Here is a 21,628-nt window from a genome sequence, read left to right as displayed (position 1 = left end):
TAAAATACTGAGCTCTTCAGACCTGCAATTCTTACCTCTTCAGACCTGCAATTCTCACCAAACAAAAACAAATATTATGGCCCTCATGCCTGTACTGGTTCTGGTAGCTAGTGCCAGTCTTCTGCCATTTCCCCACATCTCAGCAAACCATTTCTACTTAAATAATCATTGAATACCCTCTCGAATGCTGCCTCCACTGAGGACCAAACCTCCTGTTTGTTTAGAAGGAGGTTTATATATTAGTGAATGATAATTTGCTGTCAAAAATAGAAGTGAAACTAATAGCACACACTATTATTGATCCCCAAATCCTCTGGGGACAGGCATGCTGTTAAACATAGGAATTCCAAAGTTGATGTCCAGGTGCACCATTCTCCTAAATTTGCTAAAGAAAATTGGATCTAGTCAAAAGTATACCAGAATCCTATTTTAGAGCTATTCAAGTTTTCTGCACTATTCAATTAAACTTGTATTAACTGTGATTTTAGCCATGCGCCAGTAGTTCATAAAAACCAAAGGAACTACAGATGCTGTAAATCAGAAACAAAATCGGAAGTTGATGGAAAAGCTCAGCAAATCTGGCAACATCTGTGAAGAAAGATCAGAGTTAACATTTTAAGTCTGGTAATGCTTCCTCAGAGCTGATGGTAGTTAGGAAAATGTTGGTTTATATTCAGAACATAAGCTGGGGAAAGGGTGTTAGGAGTAAACGATAGATGGGGATAGTGCCCAAAGAGAGAGTAGAACAGTTGGAGAAACAAAGGGAGTTGATAATGATCTGGGTAGGAGGGTGAATAGCTATTGACGGAGGCTATTAGTGGTTAACATTAGGTGATGTGTAATGGCAGACTATGTGATAACAAGGCCTGGTGTGTGGGATGGGGGCTAGGACATGGAAGGGGGGGGGGGGGTGTGGTTCAGGCCCTAAAGTTATTTAATTTGATATTGAGTCCAGAGGGCTGCAGGGTCCCCAAGCAGAAAGTGAGGTGTTGTTCTTCCAGCTTGAGCTGAGCTTTACTGGAACACTGCAGCAAGTCTGAGATAAAGATGTTGACCAGGGAACAGGGTGGTGTGTTAAAATGGCAGGCAACTGGAAGCTCGGAGTCTTTTTTGCAGGCAGAATGTAGATGTTCTGTGAAATGGTTATCCAGTGTACACTTCATTTCTCCAATGTAGAGGAAACCATATTGTGAGCAGCAAATGCAGTCAACTAGATTGTGGGAAGTGCGGGTAAAGTGCTGCTTCACGTGGAAGGTATATTTGGGCCCTTGGATACTGAGGGGAAGGAGGTAAATGGGCAGGTGTTACAACTTATGCAGTTGCAGGGGAAGGTGCCATAGGGGTATTGGGAGTGAAGGAAGAAAGGACCAGGATGTCCTGCCGAAGGTGGCAAGGAAATGGAGGAGAGGTTTAGGTGTCTGATGGTGGCATTTAGCTGGAGGTGGCAGAAATGGTGGTTGATGTGGATGCTGGTGAGATGGTAGGTAAGTTTAAGAGAAATCCTTTTGCTGTTGAGGCAAGAAAGAAAAGTGGTGAGGCAGAAGTGTGGGAGATGGGTCAGACCTGGTTGAGGGCCCTGTTGACAACAGTGCTAGGGAAGAAGATCGACAAGGAAGCCTCTGAAATGTCAAAGTTTGCCTCATCAGAACAAAAACTGTGGAGATGGCGGAACTGAGAGAATGGAATGGGGTCTTTACAAGAAGCAGGATGCGAGGATATATAATCCAGGTAGCTGTGGGAGTCGGTGGGTTTATAATGGATATTAGTGGCCAGTGTATCCCCAGAAATGTCAAAGAAGGGAGGATTCAGAGATAGACGAGATGAAAGTGACGGCGGGGTGGAAGTTGAAAGTGAAATCAATTAACCTTTCCAATTCCGGATGAGAGAGGGAAGCAGCACCGATGATATCATGTATATAGCAGAGGAGTTGTAGGTGGGGGCTGAATAGACTGGAACAAGGAATGTTCCACATATCCCACGAAGAGACAGGCATAACCGGGGCCCATGTGGGTACAATGGCCATCCCTCTGACCTGAAAAAAATTAGGGGAGTTAAAAGCGAAGTTGTTGAAGGTGAGGACGAGCTCAGCCAAATGGAGGAGGGTGATGGGTGGGTACGGTTCGCATTTCTGCTCCTTGAAGAAGCGGAGAGCCCTAAGACCATCCTGGTGGGGGATGGACGTGTAAAGGGATTGCATGTCCATGGTAAAGAAGAGGCATCTGGACCCCGTAAACGAGAAATTCCAAAACTGGCGTAAAGCATCAGAGGAATCACAGATGTATGTGTGCAGGGACTGGACCAGGGGAGAAACGACTGAGTCAAGGTAGGAAGAGATGAGTTCTGTGGGGCATGAGCAGCCAAAATCAATGGTTCTGCCCGGACAATCCTGTTTGTGGATTTTCGGAAGGAAGTAGAAGCGAACTGAGCGGGGCTGGGAGCTATCAGCTTGGAGGCAGTGGGGCAAGATCACCAGATGAAATGAGGTCAGTGACTGTAGTTGATACAATTGCCTGATGTGCCATGATGGGGGTCTGGCCCGAAGGGGAGATAGGAGGAGGCATCTGAGAGCTGGTCACAGGAAGGGGTCCCGGTGGATGGAGAGTATTGGAGCTGAGTGAAGGGATCTGTGGGACAAGGAGAGAATTCTTGTCCAAAGAAATAGGCAGGAAGGCGAAGATGGCGGAATAAGAGCTCGACATCATGTTATGCCCGAAATCTTTAAGGCGGGGACACAGAGGGATAAAGCTTTTTTGTCGAAGGTGGCAAGGAAATTGCCAGCTGTCACACAGATGCAAATCTTTTCCTTTATAAAAAGAAACCAAAAGAAAGGCAATACTTTTAAATATATAAATCAATAACTTCAACAATAGAATCACTTTACTGAGAATGGGGTCTTTAGTCTTAAGCATTAGTTGTTGTTGAATGTTTTTCCATTCAACACAAATCTTTGTTGAGTACAGAATCTTCAGCATCGGAGAGCGAAAGATTAGGAGGGATGGTGAATACCTGACGAGATGGTTTGGGAGAGGGAACAGGAGGGGAGGGAGGTTCCAGAGGACCATCGGTATCTCAAAGCTGTTGTGGCTTGTGGACCTTGATGCCTTAAAGGAAAGGAAAAGAAAAGGTTTCTGGTTAGCACGGCGAATGAGCCGGAGGATGAAATGGAATAGTGGTGCAGCCCTGAGCCAGCATGTAATGATGCTGTTGGAGAGAGATTCGCATAGCACTGAGTGTGGATCTCTGGATGAGTGAGAGCAGGAACATTGAACATTACAGAGATACCTGTGATCCTGGGTGGATTCAAAGCAGGAGGGATGAAACTTCAGTTGGAATCAACGTCAGGTGAGTCTGTCGGAGGCAGTGACTGAGGAATGTGATATGACTGTGTGAATGAGCTTTAGCAAATGCCTGGTCAAACACCAAAAGTGACAATGAAATTAATATCAGTGGACAAGAGCAAAAATTGGAATGGAAAATGCTGTTCATTGTTAGTAATGATCCTACTAACAGTTCATTGTTGCTAATTAACCTTTCAAGTATTATGAATGTAGAATCACATTTTTTCATACTCAAACGACATTAGGTATTTTAAAAATGAGGCATGTTTTTCTTTTCAATCGCTCTGAATTCAGTCTTTTTTACTCCCTTTATTTCTCTTTCTGTGCCCATTCTGATGTTAAGTTTATTTGTTCTAATTTACACTTCTTTCTCAGTCCTTTTATGTTAATTTCACAATACTTCAATTTTATTGGTTTTAGAATTACGTACTTCTTATTTCATTCACTTGGACACCAGATGCTGAGTTTCCCATGTGAAATTGCCAGTTGTCACACAGATGCAAATCTTTTTCTTTATAAAAAGAAACCAAAAGAAAGGCAATACTTTGAAATATATCAATCAATAACTTCAACAATAATATCACTTTACTGAGAATGGGGTCTTAAGCATTAGTTGTTGTTGAATATTTTTCCATTCAACACAGATTCAGTTTATTTTGAAAGGTATCTCACTTTTACATTGCACAAAGTTGATGTCGTAATGCGCACAGATTATAGTCCGCACGTCTGTTGGAATCGAGGACACAATGTGGATTCTATATCTGAAGTAATTTCACTTGGATTTCTGAAAACTTAATATTGTTTGGCAAAGTGTTTGACTGAGAGAACTGACTACAATAATGTTATGCATTCTATCCTTTCAATTGTCAGTTGTTTGGAGAAAAAGATTTGAACTCTAAATGTTCATGGTTGCAAGTCAGTCACTGATTGAAAGGGAGCATTTAGTCATAGAGTCATTGAGATGTACAGCATGGAAACAGACCCTTCGGTCCAACTCGTCCATGCTGACCAGATATCCCAATCCAATCTAGTACCACCTGCCAGCACCCGGCCCATATCCCTCCAAAACCTTCCTATTCATATACCCATCCAAATGTCTCTTAAATGTTGCAGTTGTACCAGCCTCCACCACTTCCTCTGGCATTTCATTCCATGCCTGTACCACTCTCTGTGTGGAAAAAGTTGCCCCTTAGATCTCTTTTATATCTTCCCCCTCTCACCCTAAACCTATGCCCTCTAGTTCTGGACTCCCTGACCCCAGGGAAAAGACTTTGCCTATTTATCTTACCAATGCCCCTCATAATTTTGTAAACCTCTATAAGGTCACCCCTCCAACGCTCCAGGGAAAACAGCCTCTCCCTATTGCTCAAATCCTCCAACCCAGGCAACATCCTTGTAAATCTTTTCTGAACCCTTTCAAGTTTCACAACATCTTTCTGATAGGAAGGACACCAAAATTGCATGCAATATTCCAACAGTGGCCGAATCAATGTCCTGTACAGCCGCAACATGATCTCCCAACTCCTGTACTCAATACTCTGACCAATAAAAGAAAGCATACCAAACGCCTTCTTCACTATCCTATCTATCTGCGACTCCACTTTCAAGGAGCTATGAACCTACACTCCAAGGTCTCTTTGTTCAGCAACACTCCCTAGGACCTTACCATTAAGTGTATAAATCCTGCTAAGATTTGCTTTCCCAAAATGCAGCACCTCGCATTTATCTGAATTAAACTCCATCTGCCACTTCTCAGCCCATTGGCCCATCTGGTCAAGATCCTGTTTCATCTGAGGTTTGATGGGATGAATTCATTCACAACTTGAAGCATTTGTAATTTTGTTGGTAACAAAAGGCCTAATGGCAGGTCAAGGCAGAATCTATTTTTGTATTATACCTCACAGAGTTAAGTCATGAGGCCTTTGACTTTGGATAATCTTAGCAGCTTAGCTTTCAAAGTTCAAGAAGGTTGACCAGTTTTATTTTTGCCATCCCATCTTCTAACATAAATGGGACAAACTGAGTCAAAATCATAAAAGAAAGCTTCTTACTGCCTCCTTACTTGTACTGTATCGCTGCCAATTTTGAGGCTTGATGTAAGCATACATTCTTGCTAGAAACAGGTGGTAGTCTCTCATTCTTGTAAAATGGGATTCCAGGATACAGGTGTAGTTCCAATGCTATTTTAATGGACTAATACAATGCTTACCAAACACAGATATTTTCTGCAGCCCCAAGCAGCAAGTGAGCAAAGTGTCCATTGAAGGGCTTTCTGGCAGGCTTAAGGAAAAATGCTCGGAATGTTCAATACATTATCATTTTTAACGCACATTCTTAAGAATTCCCGAATTTTGACTTAAATGCCCATTTTTAAACACATTAGACCAATCCTTGAAGTGCATCTTACAGTTATCTGAAAACTCATATTGCATATATTTCAATGATACAGTGCTCAGAATACTTTGAGCAGTCTTCAGAGTTTATGTTGCATTATTGCAGTTATTTCTATTGATGTTAACTACTCAGGAATAATAGATTATCAGCTGTATTAATGCCAATTTAGTTGCATATTATGCAGGCTTCATGAAGTCATACTTAATACTGTTTCACCTTGTATGAGAACAGTAGGAGAGAACACAGCCAGCACTCAGAGTGGGATAAGTTCTAAACTAAACTGTAGAAACATTTCAATGGTCATTCTATGGGAGAGACTAAAATAAAAACAAAGTGCTGGAGAAACTCAGGCCAGGCATTACCTATGGAAAGAGAAACAGAGTTACCATTCTGTGGAAAAGAATCATGTTTGACTTGAAACATTCACTCTAATTCCGTCTCCACAGATGCTGCCAGACCTGCAGAGTTTCTTCAGCAAGTGTTTGCTTCAGATTTCCAGTATCTACAGTAAATTGCTTTTGCTATGGGGCAGACTTGCTAGGGCACCTCTGAGAAGCAGAACAGTTCACTCAATCCCAATTTAGTAATTTATTTCAGAAATTAACATTGTAATAGAGAATGTGTGTAGTTTTAAGACATGGCATGTGGTAAATGTAACATGCTGGAAAGGAGGAAGGTGACTTTGGACCTAGTGGCTCTTCAAGGGGATTTTCTTCATGTCCTTATGGATGAGCTAGAGACCACATGATAGAGTTCATTGTCATAACAGTGTTATTACAATAAAATAACAGTAATAGAACTGAATTTTACAACTGCCAGGAAGAAGGGAAACTTGGTCATTGATATTTTTACAAGTATTAAATCCTTCCATTCCTAAAATTTCCAGCCCAAAGTAATTGGAGAGTGTTCAAAGATTCTGATCAAAACTATGTTAAAGAAGGAAGCTCTGTTTTACCATACTTCCCTCTGATTTTATAATTCTGTGCCACATTTGCATCATTTATATCAATGGTTAGGGTTTGGTCTGCATGTATTAAAGGAGTATGCCTCTCTTAAATTGAACACTTAAGAGTTTTTGAGAGGAAGAAAAGAAGGTAAATGGTATGTTCATTGGTAAGCTTAAGTCATCTAAGAATTATCAACTTGAAAATAACGCAAACGATTAATTATTGAACATTGCTTACATGATATATATTTATATTCATTTGCATAAGTATCTCTCACCTGTTTAGCTGGAAAGATTTTTGTTTATAATCATCATCATCATCTGTCAGCTAAAAGCTTCAGCCACCTGAATTAGTACAAGGGAGGATGGTGTTATTTTCTGTAAAAATAGGCCTGAAAACTGGACAGTTAAATCCAAAATTTCACTATCCAATTCATACCTATGCTTCCCAGCACCAGAAATAGCAAATGAGTTATGCAGTGAATATTCAAGAATTCAATGGATTTTACGGAGGGTAATTGTTGAAGCTCCTTTCTTTTATGCAGTTCAATTCCATGAATATTGCAACAAAGTCTGAACTGATATAATTACAAAATTGTTTGTAAGATTGTTAAATCATGTATTTGTAATAACACATTATGTCTATTTCATTCTTGCAGTCGTTGGGTCAGACTTTTGTTTGGACGAGAATTTCCTCTTCAGGATCTCTTGGTGATCTGGGATACTTTGTTTGCTGACAGTGTTACTCTGGATTTAGTTGACTATATTTTTGTTGCAATGCTGCTATACATAAGAGATATTTGTAAGTATATGCATACATAATTTACATTCTTATAGCTTAGTTTCAAAGATTTTCTTTAAAAGATCTCACTTTATGTTGTGATTAAAAAAAAAAGGTCCTTTTTTTTAAAAAAGTACTATGTAATTAATTTGAATTGATATTGCATTATGTTGAAACATAATTTGTCTAGTTTTGAGTTTTTGACCACTACAGAAAAAAAATTGGGGGTCATTACTTCCTCTTTAAGTCAGGTTTTCCACACCAGTGTGTACTTTTAGAATTTACAAGTGAAGACTGAGATGATTAATAATATACTAACAGTCTTGTTTCCCAAAGGTGTGAACATTAACAGTTTGCCTTGTAGTCAATGAAGATCTCTCATTTTATTTAGAAGTCTGTACTTCTGGGATTAGACAGCAAATATCTAGAACAGCTTCCTTTTTGGCTATGAATTGACAGAATTTTTAAAATATCAGGTACCTTTGAGGCTGCATATAAGGCAAGGTGCTTCAAATGGAAATCTTTAAGGCCTTTCAATGAGACAGAATGGTTAGAAATACCGGAAGACTGTTTTGTTCAAGTTATTTGGCCCACTAATGTTGAGAAAGGTGCTTTACTATATATTATAATGCAAAGATAAGTTGGGCTGATTGAATTAAGAGTCCATACCCAGCAGATATTCTAAATGTTCACATCACTTTCGAACAAAGCATCTTACTGATTCATATGATGTCTGATCTTAATCATTGTCTTACTGGTTCATCTTTGGAAAAGTTTGAGTGGCACAAGCAAAAGGCATGAATATCTAGGTCAGGCCACACGGGATATTATTATTGAATATTATTATGCTAAAGTTAAAACATATTTAAAAGTAAGAACTTTCAACTGTATAAGACAGCAGTCAATGTCATGCCACTGGATCCAAAAGGTTGATACTGTATACTCAAATTTGAAACAGTAAGAATATTGGGTATAGTAAAACACACACTTTGGTATGTGGAAGCCTGCCACCTTGTGACTGAAACATAATTCCAACTAAATTCAAATAATTTTGCCCCATATCATAGCCATTAAAAATGTAGCATAGCTTTTGACTGCTTTGTACACATTCTTGGAGGATGAGCTGGAAAACAGACCTTAAAGACTGATATCTTACTGATTTAATTATATTACTTAAGGCTTTTTTTTTCTATTTACAAAGAGTCCAGATGTTTAGTAGATTAAGTATCAAACCATTTTCCTGACCAATTCAATTGCTGTTTTATTAATGTTGCTTTAAAATGTCAAGATTGTAAGTAAACTATAATCATTTAAGTTTAGTAAAGATGCAGTGTTATGTAGTTTGCTGTTCAGATAACACTAACTTGCATTATTAATGTACCATGTGTTTTTGGCTTTAATGACTTTCACAAAAAGTACAGTAAATGGTCACAAGAGAACAAAAGTATTATGGAAGAGTGAGCATGATAAGCGAGTGCTTCACAAATGAAACCAGATGTATGAAATTACAAGCTGTCGGATCAAAAAGGAAATGAAGATGATGAAGTAGTTCTCACTATAAAATATAATTGTTTGTTTCAATCACATTCAAGATTTTTGCTCATAATCATTAAATGTCCAGACTTTCCTTGACTACTAGCATACTACTACTGTTAGTTAAGAGGTTAGGATACATAAAATGAGAATACATATTATTTATTTCTCTTTTTAAATAGATTTAATATAGCACATATTCCATTACTGAAACATTGTCAGACACTTTACCGAATGTCTATAATAAATGGGTTGAATAATCCTGAGATTATTGCAAAAAGGTATATGATCCATGGGGTTAATATTTGGTTCCGTATTACATTGATTTCTGTTAAAAGTTGCATTATTTTTAAGTATTTTAGTTTTTCAAACATTTCTTGGTGAACACATTCTGTCATTGAAGTGACGTTTGTGTGATGAAATTATGCAGAATGTCTCGCTGATTCTCTGGCCAAACATAATTGATGGACAAATGCCTTTGTAGAGTAATATTCTTCTTGATTCGTAAATTTTCCCATCAGCTGTAGTTACTTAAGATCTGTTTGTGTGTGTATACATATTTATTTAAATAAAACTGTCATACTGTTTTTTTTTAACCTTCCTTAGTAATTGCGAGTAACTATCAAACCTGCCTTCGATTGCTTCTCCATTATCCATCTGTAGATGATGTACACTCCTTAATTCAGAAAGCACTCTTCTTACGGGATCCAAAGGTAATACACTATTCTTTGAGGTGTGTTCTTATATTGAAAAGAAATGTTTATAATTACACTGCTCATTGATACTCTCTGAAATTCTGATGTTTCAGGCACTCATTTTAAATGATAAATTATGTAACATTAAAATGTCTATTACTCATGAAATAATTCCAAGTTTCAGACATAAGAGTTGCAACTATTTTTAGGATTGAACATTTTGGTACAATGCAACAGATTGTAGAATTATAAACTTACATACTTCAAAGTAATAAGGAAATTAGTGTTAAGATTCAGCATTTAAAGAACCCTAAACAAAGAAATATCTATATTGGAATATATGTAACTGTATCTGTAGTACATTCTATGAAGATGGATCAATTAATGGAAAAACAGAAACTGTTGTCTTTTCTGCTGTATGATTTGGTTCAACCATGGTCATTTGCTACCTCTATAAATGATAGAAAATGTTCTGAATTATTATACATTTGAGGGCACATCTGTAACCAGAGGGGTAATAATTCATCAATTATAGCCTCTGAACTGCAGTCAATATTTGTTTTATTATACCCATGAGCTAAATTTATTTTTCAAATGGGAAATGTTTTCACCCATTTTGAATGGTTAATAGCCTGTGCTTTGTGGTCTGTTCACCGAAGATTATTACCTACTGCCATCAGTTATTTGCCAGGAGTTAAGACATTTTAGATTGTGTATTTTTTTTAGCAAATCATATATTGCAGAGCAAAATGCTAATAAATACATAAGCTAACTAATGTAGTTTTACTAAAAAATAAGAGTGAGACCATAAGTAAATGCAAATAATTACCTTTTAGGAAATACCCATAATTGTTCATGTACTTTTTGTGGCCCTCATTTGTTTGGCATTTTTGTGACAGTGAGTTGCCAATCTTGGCTCAGCGGTAGTAATGTTGCCTGTTACTCAGAAAATCGTGTACTTTAAAGCGCTTAATTATATGCCATTTCAGTGTAGTAATGAACTGCATTGTCAGAAATTAAGCCTAGGTCCTATTTCCCTTTTCACATCTTATGAAGTAATATTGTGGCAATATTGGAGCAAAGCAGAGTAACTTCTGGTAAACCAACAAACTCAACAGGTTATGTATTCAATGGCGTATTGCTATTCCTGTTACTAATTAGCAATGTTGTAATAGTGATTGTATTTCATTATGGCATGATTAATTGATTGTAAAACACTTTTGGATGTCCTAAGACATGAAATATACTGCTCACTTTCCTTATTCAAATGTTACTGGCAAAGGATTTTCTTCAAGTCATCAAAAATGATGATGAAACATAATGTAGTACAAAGTGATGCTCGATGTTGCAAGTTCCCATCTTGTTTCTTGTGTCAAAGAGAAGTCCACGATAGAGATTAAGAGATATTTCTATAAGGAGTAAAATCTAAGTAAACAATTCAACCTTATTCTTTTTGGTAGTTATTAATTGAATGGTAACAGGCCGACAACTGTGGCATTTTCAGTGAGTATGACAGAAACTGGGGTCATTATTAAGGAGGTGTGTAGAAATGGCAGAGATATTGAGCAATTACTTTTTGTCTGCCTTTACAGAAGAAAATAAAACTTATTACCAGAAATCCAGTGTAACCAGATGGCTAAAAAGAGTGAGGAATTTAAGACCATAAGACATAGGAGTAGAAATTAGGCCACTCGGCCCATTAAGTCTGCTCTGCTATTCAATCATGGCTGTAAGGTGTTTCAATTCTATTTTCCCACTTTGTCCCCCTAAATGTTGATCCTTTTGGCAATCAAGAACTTATCTATCTTTGTTTTAAATATATTCAATGATCTGGCTTCCACAGCCTTCTGTGACAATGCATTCCAGATTTACCACTCTCTGGCTGAATAATTTTCTCCTTATCTTAGTTCTAAAAGATCTTCCCTTGACTCTAAAGCTGTGCCCTCAGGTCATTGAATTCAGTTGGTAAAAACTGGCAAAACTTAAGAGACTAATGATTAAGGGGTAGGAGATTGAGAGACACTGTGGTACACATTGATGTCCAAAAACCTGAGCATTGGTCACAGGAAATAAACCACTTGAAACATCTAAATGATAAAGTTGTAGAAGTAAATTCAATCAGGGTATATCTTCAATTAGCACCTTATGCACTTCAAGTATTTGAAATCTCCATGAAGTATCAGGAAAAATGACTTGAACACAAAACAGAATTACTGGTGAATCCATACAGTTGGTTGAATGTGGATTCAAAAGCTCAAGCTGATGAATTATTGGAATTTCATCTTGAAAAGAACATTGCAAGTTTGAACCCCACTGCAATCTGAAGAACAAAAAGATGAGATGTGCTGCATGAAGCAGCAGGTCCAGACTTTAAAAACTGATATGGGATATCTTAAATTTAAATTTTAAAGAGAGGAGCTGATGAACAACCAGAAACAGTCTAGACACCAGGCAGTAAACATGGACAAAAATTCTAAAATAAACGGAATACATGTGAAGTGGTCACATGACCACCTCACCCTGGACTTGTAGTTTTCCTCACAGTTCATGAACCACATCATTCCATTCCCACAGGGATTTTTCATTATTCCTCTGTTTTGATTGAAAAACATTTCCAATGGGTCCTTTGAGCTTGTGACAGAAGTATGATTGACAACCAGCTTCAAAATCATCTTCCTTAATCACTTTGTACATAACAGATTTTGTCATTTCATTTTGATTCATACGAGATGAATAAATCTGCACTGGGGGAGTTTTGCTCTTTCCAGCTCAAGCCATTTTCTCTTTTATCTGAACAATATGTTGTAGCCTTCTGCACTAATTCATTTTCTTAACACTGACACTTGATAAGTGGAGACTTCAATTCCACTTTTTTTTCATAATTTCCTTCCAAGATTTGTTTAGTCCCTTACTGTCCAGTTCCTTCTAAGGTCAGTTGATGTTTTCATTCAGCTTAGCGTCATCTATGGAACCCTTGCACGAGTTCAGAACTGAAGAGGTACTGAAGACTTCTGGAGTCAACTCGGACGTGAAATGTTAACTGTGTGTCTCTCTCTCTGCAGAGACTGCCAGACTTGCTAAATTTCATCAGAACTTTATTTTATGTTTCTAGCATCCACGATATTTTGCATGGACTGAGAATTGGTTCATGGGCAAGAAACAGTGAGTGAGAATGAGGGTTGGTGACCCGTGACCAGTGGGGCCCCTCAGGAATCAGTGCTGTGACTGCAACTGTTTCCAATATATAGTTACGACTTGGAGGAAGGAAGCAAATGTACTGTAGCTAAATTTACAGATGACACTAGGTAGGTGGAAAGGCAGGTTGCAAGAGGGATACAAACCATTTACAGAGAGGTAGTAATAGCTTAAGTAAGCAGACAGAATGTTGGCAAATAGTTTAATGTGGGAAAATGGGAAGTTGTTTATTTTGGAAGGAAGAACAAAGAACATAATATGATTTTAAAATCTGGAGAAAGCTGCAATATCAGGGATCTTAGGGGATACTTGTATATAACACAAAAGCTAAAAGGCTAGCACACAGGTGCAGCTGGTAATCGGGAATGCTATTTAAGGAAACTTATCATTTCATTGCAGGCAGTTCAAAGAAGGTTCGATACGATGTTGCCTGGTGTGGAGAGATTGTCCTATGAGCAAAGATTAAACAGGTTGGGTCTTTACTCACTGCAGTTTAGAAGAATTGAGAGGTCATGTCATTGAAACATAAAATTCTTGAAGCACTTGACAGGGTAAATGCTGAGAGGAAGTTTCCCCTGATGGGTGATTCTAGGGCCAGAGAGCACAGTCTCAGGATAAAGGGGCACCAACTTAAGACTGAGATGAGGAAGAATTTCTTCTGAGTGTTGAGAATCTTTGAGCTCCTTGTCAGAGAGAGTGGTTGGGGCAGAGTCCTAGTGTAATAAGTCTAAGATACATGGAGCTTTAATCAGTAGGGGAATTAGGACACTGAACTGAGGAACGTCAGAGCTGCTATGATCTTACTGAATGGCATAGCAGGATCAATGGGCCACACAGCCTACTCCTGATCCTATTTCTATGGGCCTAGCTTTTATACGAAACCTACCTTTTTCCCTAAATTGCTGCATTTGTTTCTACTTGGGGAACATTGTTGGCTCAAGTAGAAGCAAATCCAGAACCATGTAATCTGAAGAAACTTTTTTTTTTGTCAGTACACTAGTTTCCCAGAGTTGATAATGAAGGATCAGCTTGCATACATATGAAGAAGCACTTACAACACAGTGTAGTCCCTTTCACTCTTGCTGTTTAAATTTACAAATCTGTGTACATTAGATGTGATTTTATATCTTAATTATGATTCTACCATAAATCCATAGAAGTGGTATTGAAGTCATTATTGCACTTGTCATACACATACTGGCTTAATTTGATTAATTGGTGCCGTTCTGTGAAGTACTTTATCAAAATATTATCTACAATATTTGCTGTGCATTTAAAATGTTGTAAAACTATTTAAACTGTATGCAAAAAAAGTGCTTTTTAGATTTTCTTTTTCTTCATTATTAGTTTTTTGAGCGATTGCTTGAAGTAAAATGTTAAATAGAAATGCAAAGGCTGTTCATTGGCTAAAACAGATTCTTCTTTAGAAAGTAACAATTTTAGATTTGGTGAATGAGCTTATACTAAAAGAATAATTGAAACAAGAATAGTAAAGCAACAAAAGTTGACATTGATGATTTATCTTAATTCTGTTTTTTAGTATGTAGCCAGGTGACCATGGTTGATTTTAAAAATACATTAAATTGCCAAACTGTTTGTCATAATGACGTTAAAAATCACACAACACCAGGTTATAGGCTTACAGGTTTATTTGGAAGCACTAATTTTCAGAGCACTGCTCCTTCATCAGGTGAGTTGTGGAGTATAAGATCATAGGACACAGAATTTATAGCAAAAGTTCACAATGTGATGTAACTGAAATTATATACTATATTGAAAAAGACTTGGATTGTTTATTAAGTCTCTCATCTTTTGGAATGGGCATGTTGGTTTCAGTTCTTTCATATGTAAATTCCAGAACTTTCTTAAAGTTACATTCTCAAATGAACTTTAACAATAGGTGCCATGTTTGCCCAGATAACGCATTGGAGGTGTAAGGTGCCCTGTGTGAGGCTGTCTGTGCCCCATTGTTCAGACCGATTCTAATATAAAAAAGGGGTTTGCGGAATCTTACATAGATTCATGCAGTTTTTGAGCATTTCAGTGACATTACACTGTAAACTTTTCCTGCAAATTCTGCATCCTACAATCTTATACTCCACAACCACCTGATGAAGGACCAGCACTCTGAAAGCTAGTGCTTCCAAATAAACCTGTAGGACTATAACCTGGTGTGTGTGATTTTTAACCTCGTACACCCCAGTCCAATGCAGACACCTCCAAATCATGCAATAATTGCAGCATTAACTAGCTATTAGTAAAGGACAACTAAACAAAACTGTAAGCTGTTTTATTCTTGAACTCTGGAGTTCAACCTGTAAGATATTACCAGCTGGTACATTACACCTATTAATAAATCTCGATTTTCTTTGTTTTCCAAAGTTTAAAATTCATTACTTACTACTTAAAGTAGTCAGCCTCCGTCAAATTCAGGAGATTATGTTCTTATTGAAAATCTAATGTTGCGGCTGTATGAATTGACTTGTTTGAATGCTAACCCCTTCCACACCTGGCACAGGTCATTAACATGGATTTGAAGATGACTAATATTTTGCCATCCTCTTGTATCCCTTTATCTGGTACTGTTTATTGCTGGCCAGTCTGCAACACTCGCAAGTGAATATACAAAAATGTTAACATGAATAAAATCTTGGCTAACTAACAGTGTTGGGATCGGGGGCATTTTCGGGATGACAACCTGATATACAAGGATTTGAAACAGTCCAGAGAAAGTTCACTAGGCTGATACCATATATGGAGCGACTGTCTTATGAGGAGAGGTTGAATAGAGTGGGCCTGTACCCATTAGAATTTAGAGGAATGACAGATGGACTTATTGAAATGTACAAGATTCTTAGGGAGCTTGACCAGGTTGATGTGGAAATATTACTTCCACTTGTGGGAGACTGTTAGACCAGAGGGCACAATCTCAGAATAAGAGGCTGCCCATTTACGACAGAGATATGGAGGAATTTATTCTCTCCATGAATTTTGGTATAGAGGAACCTGGATTATCCAGCATTTGGTTATCCAAATATCAGATTATCCGGCAAGATGGCAAGGTCCTGATGATTGGCTAAACTATGTTAGCCAGCATTCGGTTATCTCGAATTCGATTAACCGACTGAAATACTCCCCGCCTGTGCCCTTCTGATAATGGATGTTCCTCTGTAATATCTGACCGCAGAGAGGTGTTGAGGTTGTGTCATTAAGTATATTCAAGGCTGAGATGGACAATTTTTTTTAATCAGTAAGGGAATCCAGGGTTATGGGGGAAAAGGCAACAACGTGGAATTGAAGATTATTGGACTGGTCATGATCTCATTGCATGGAGGAGCAGACATGATGGGCTGAATGGCCTACTCCTACATCTTATGGTCTTGCAGATAATTCTTCATGTTTGCTTTCCTCAGAAAAGTCTCCATTTAAATTTGCTCTGCTTAATGTTCCTTCCTTTCAGGGGCTTTTAGTTTGTTACATGCTAGTATTTTAAAAAAATTTTGTCAGCACTTGCTACCATTGAAATCAGCATCCAAAATTGCACTGTCTGCATCACAGAAATGTTCTCCCTCCTTTGCTTCCTCCTTGACCTTGCTTCCCAACCTCCCCATCTGGTTTGCTCCACCCTGCATTGTCACCCTCATCTGGGCGAAAGTGGGTACTGCAGATCCTGGAGATCAGAGTCAAGATTAGACTGGTGCTAGAAAAGTACAGCAGGTCAGGCAGCATCTGAGGAGCAGGAAAATCAACATTTTGGGCAAAAGCCCTTCATCAGGAATGAGCCTCCTGGCTTATTGCTGCCTGGGCACTTTTCTCTCCGCCCAACCTTGCTTCTCGCAAGTATGTTCCCCATGCCTCATCGGTCCCCATGCCTCATCTCTCCCACTGTCACCTTCATAGCTTGCAGTCTCTTTCCCCCTCCCCTGACCAGTGTCTATAATCTTCCTTTTGCTGTTGGCTTCCCTCCTGAAATCAAACTGAGGTCCCTTGCTCCATCTGGTGGCCCATGTCTTTCAGCACAGACAGTTGTAGGAGTACAGCTGCACCAATAACACCTGTCACTAGATGGAGCATGATAAAAATTAATCATACTATAAAATATTACATTGTTCCTTCATAACAAAGGCTGAACAGGCAACCAAGTAACAGGACTAGACCAATGAGCTCTTTGACCCTGCTCTGCTACTTTGTAAGACAACAGCTTTTCTGATTGTAACCGTAAGTCCAGATTCCTGTGTACCTCAATAACCTGTTACCTGCTTATTTACTAAAAATCCATCCTGCCACGCCTTAACACTTTCAATAATTCGAATTTCACAATATTTTCTGGATGAGTTTCAAAGTTTCTCAACCCTCTGTGAGAATTTTTTTTCACCTAATCTCTCGTTTAATTGGGGGGGGGGCTCTTATTTTTAAACAGTGACTCTATGGAACCCAATGCCAGTTTTATCTCAAATTTCTTTAAGAACTGATGCTTCATATAAACTCCTTTCTGTTAAACTCTCATTTCAGGAATAGCACAAACTTTAAATGAGCTTGTCCTGTAATTGTACATTGTTTAACAGAAGGGACTTATTGTATTGCTTCTCAGGAAGGAAATAAGATGTAATTTGGTTTATCAAATACTGTAGAGGATAAATATGTAGAAATTAGTATGTTACAAAACCTAAGCACATTGACAGCATAATTTGACCCAAATGCTAGACACACTTCAAAAAATTGTGCCTCATTGTTCTACAATTGGATAAATGTTATTTCTAACAGGGAATTGGATTTAAGTATTGAGAGTGAGGTTGCTTGAAATCTGTTTTTAGTCATTTTACAATGATATTTGTTAATCATCAGTGGTGAAGTTCAGGTTAAAGTTTCCAATTCAAGTAGGGTATAAATATTTATCCTATAGTAGTTTGGTCATGCTGCAATGTTATTACGCACAAATCTACTTGATTCATTCTGGAGTGCTTTTTGCACTAAATGATTCACGCCACAGTGAATAAAGTTTATTTTCAACAAGTCTTACTGAGAAATAATATCCATTACATATTCTGTTGTTCTTTATGACAATGTTTTACATCAGTGGAAAATTTATAGGTATGTATATGCTATGTTTACAGTGAAAGCACAGGGACTCTAGTCTGTTTGCAATTTTTGTCAATTCTTGGTATACTTTTTCTTGAATCCCCACATCTCCGTTACAGTTATAGTCATCAAATGTCTCACAGAGGCATAACATAGAATTTGTGTCTGATGTTAGGTCCATTAGTCAGGGGTAAATGAAGGGGGATGGGTCTGGGTGGGTTTTTCTTCAGAGGGTCGGTGTGGACTTGTTGGACCAAAGGGCCTGTTTCCACAATATAGGGAATCTAATCTAATCTTGAAGTAATTTATTGTACTATATTATTCGCAGTGCTCCTGTCACACTTTCTTTAATGTGTGATATGTTAAAACTCGTGTGCAACTGTAATTCATACTTGTGTAACGTTTGATTGTGACATCTAATTGAAACGGTCAAGTATTTTAGGATTTCAGGTTTTTAACCCCATTAGTCTTGTGTAAACTAGAACAGCAAACAAGTAAGCTAACTTTGAGTCTAGATGACTCTTCATTAGAGCTGAAGAGGAGTCATCTAGACTCATTGTTAGCCTGCTCTGACTCCATGGATGCTGTCTGACCTGCTGTGATCTCCAGCATTATTTTTCAGTACAGATTCCAGCATCTACAGTAATTTGTTCCTAAAGTAAACAAGTAAATTATGCAAAGAATTGCTTGCTTCAAACGAACCGATTTTAATCTTTTTTTTCTATATTTTCCTCAGGCTTTCAGCTCACCTTTTTTGTTTTGAAGTATAACTTTTCTACTTGGCATATTATCTTCGGCCACAAATTACTCAAATTGTTCTCTGAAAGAAATGCTGCAATTTTTTCTTATTCACTCAAATTGCTAAATTCCAACATAGGAAAGTGCACCAAATAATAGATTTGTTTTATGATATTCAGATTGATTTAACAAAAACAAAATGGCGTTATATAAATATATTTAAAGTATTGGCTGTGTCTCAGTTGGTAGCACCCTCTTTACAAGGTTCTCAGTTCAAGTCCTAATCAAGAGTTTGAGCACAAAAACCTGCATTGATTATAGTACAGTACAGTACAAAGAAATGCTGCAGTTAGATGTACTGTCTTTAAGATGGCTGTTTTTTTGGGGCTGTTATTATTGTCTTTCAGATGGCTGTTATATAGATCTTATGATACCATCTGAAGAAGAGCAGGGGAGTTATCCCTGGTATCCTGGCCAATATTTATTCCTTATCTTTCACAAAGCTAATGAAGCAGTTATTCTCACTCAGTGGAGTGAGGATTTGCTGTGCATAAGATGGCTGTCACATTTCCTACTTTACAAGAGTGATTACACTTCAGATTTACTTCAATGACTGTAAAGTGATTTGAGAAGCCTGGTGGTCATTAAAAAGCTTTGCATATAGTTTGTTTTAAATCAAAAAATATTTTCTTGTTTTTTAAGTTTTCTCTATTTCTTACCACCAAAAGCACCCTTTCCTTCCACCCCATCAGTCAGATCATCACTGAGAAAGCAACATTTTATTGTGTCAATCAAATAGAGTCCCACATTGATGATTTGGGTTTTACAATAAAGAGTACAGTACTATCTCGCCTTGATGATCATTTCCCAAGTATTGATAAATGCCACAAAGCATGTCAGTTCATAAACACTGTTGAACCTTGAGCCATGTTTGTTAGGCGGTCAAACTCTCATTACTTGCTGTTGTGCATCAACTTACTTAATGATATACATATCCTGTTCAAATATTGATATCTCAACATCCTACATCCCTCCCAAAAGCCTCATCCTAATGCTCCAATACCTGTATAACTCCTTCCCACTGATTTCAAATGCTATGCATCTCCTGGTTACTCCAGCTCCCTAGGATTCCACTTTCAATTCTTCAATTTCATATCTTGAATATCGCTGAAATGAAACTTTTGATCTTGGCACGCATTAGGACAAATGCAAGAACATAAAATTTCAAATCCTCTTAACACTTCAGTGCACAAGAAGAATGTGCTAACTGGTTGCCAATTCAACTCTGGCCAAGGTTTTGCCATAAAGAAAGCTCAAGCTCCTGAATAATTTCAAAAAAGGCACAATCCTTGAACCTATTTCTTTTGTTTATGTGGGACAGGTCCTTGCATACGGTTCCTTGGGTTGAGCACGCATAAATGAGCTATGCTGTGAGTTTGATTCACTACGTTAAATTGGCTGTTAATGTTCTGTTGCAAACTTCAGACTGCTCAGCATGTGCCATCCAATCACAACATTGGATCTAACTCAAGATGGTTTGAGTTTACCTACCTGCACCTCAACAACGGCCCGTAGTGCCTGTCTCCATCTTTTCAGCGATCCTGCATGCTGTTCCTTCTTCAAACACCTGTTTCACACCTGTGCATAAGTTTTGTTCATTCACTGATGGGTTAAGGCTATTACTGGCCAGCCACCATTTGCTGCTCATCTCTCATTGTTGTTGAGATGATGGTAGTCACCTACCATCGTGGATTGCTGCTGTTTTTGTTGCCAAGTTATTTTCACAGTGCAAGTGTACCTGGGTTAGGTCGGATATTGATGATGAGCAACGGCCTTTTATTTCTAAGTCAATCTGCGACTTCAAGAAGACACTGGGGTAGTAGTTTTCTCATGCACCTGCTACTATCCTGTCCTCCTGAACGATAAAATCGGTTTCTGAGTTGCAGACTTAAAAGCAGTGCATTCCACAAATGGTATAAACTGCAGCCTTGATATGCTACTGGTGGAGAGCATGAATATTTAAGGTGTTGAACTGGGTGTCAGTTATGTCCCTGCCATGTCCTGAATAGTGTTGTTATTAAGTGTTGTTGGACTGTGTTCCAGGCAAGTGGAGAATATTCCCTCTCACTCTTGGGTGCTTGTGGATGGCAGAGAAGTCAGGAAGTTGATCATTCAGTGCAGAATGCTCAACTTTTGACCTCTTCATCTAACCTCAGTACCTATGTTTTTGGTCCCAATGAAGTAGATGCACTCATAGCAATCTTATGGGAACGTAGAAACAAGACGAGGCAATTCAGCCTCTCAAGTCTGTTCTGCCATTCTGTGTGATCATAGCTGATCCATGGCCTAACTCCATATACCTGCCTTTAGCCTGTATCCCTTAATATCTTTGCTTGATAAATATTTATCTGTCTCAGAATTAAAATTAACAAGAGATCTAGCATTCACTACAATTTGTGGAAGAGACTTCCAGACATCTGCTATCATTTATGTATAAAAGTGCTTCTCAACATCTCTTCTAAATGATTTAGCTCTAATTTTTAAACTGTGCCCCCGAATTCTAGAATCCCTAAAAATCCAATGTGGTGGATCAAACGACAAGAGTTATCTGACAGCTAACTAGCACCCCAGTCTCAAGTTGGTATAGTGGGTTTAAAATTACAATGTGCTGTTAATTACTGGGTGATGAGAAAGGGAGGAGAGTGCGAAAATGCTAATCCTGGGGACCTATTCTGCTTCCCTTCCCCAGGAGTGCCCTGCACTACCAGCCCCAAAGCCCACCCTTCCTACCCTATCTAACTAGGTTTGCGTAGAGCATTTCGATGACCTTATGCTCACCCCTGAAGTGGCTTCTGTTGGCTTGGACGATGGAGGATGTCACTGGCGCTGCCCCCAGTCAGTATCTCAGCTCTCTCGTCGCTTCAGTCAC

At 38.2% G+C, this 21,628-nt stretch overlaps 1 protein-coding gene across 18 annotated transcripts in view; it reads left to right on the top strand.

Annotated features, from left to right (window-relative positions):
• tbc1d5 (TBC1 domain family, member 5) overlaps positions 1-21,628 on the top strand; it is a 519,702-nt gene that overhangs the window by 366,568 nt on the left and 131,506 nt on the right. For all 18 annotated transcript variants that reach the window (XM_043690204.1, XM_043690195.1, XM_043690203.1 and 15 more), the window contains 2 exons: positions 7,338-7,480; positions 9,599-9,705. In XM_043690204.1, the coding sequence (XP_043546139.1) occupies positions 7,338-7,480; positions 9,599-9,705 (250 nt within the window). The remainder of the gene's footprint in view (positions 1-7,337; positions 7,481-9,598; positions 9,706-21,628) is intronic.

The sequence above is a fragment of the Chiloscyllium plagiosum genome, chromosome 5, assembly GCF_004010195.1.
Source record: "Chiloscyllium plagiosum isolate BGI_BamShark_2017 chromosome 5, ASM401019v2, whole genome shotgun sequence".
In the NCBI taxonomy this organism is placed as follows: domain Eukaryota; kingdom Metazoa; phylum Chordata; class Chondrichthyes; order Orectolobiformes; family Hemiscylliidae; genus Chiloscyllium; species Chiloscyllium plagiosum.
Note: the sequence above shows the minus strand (reverse complement) of the source record. Positions and strands in the feature narration are given on the sequence as shown.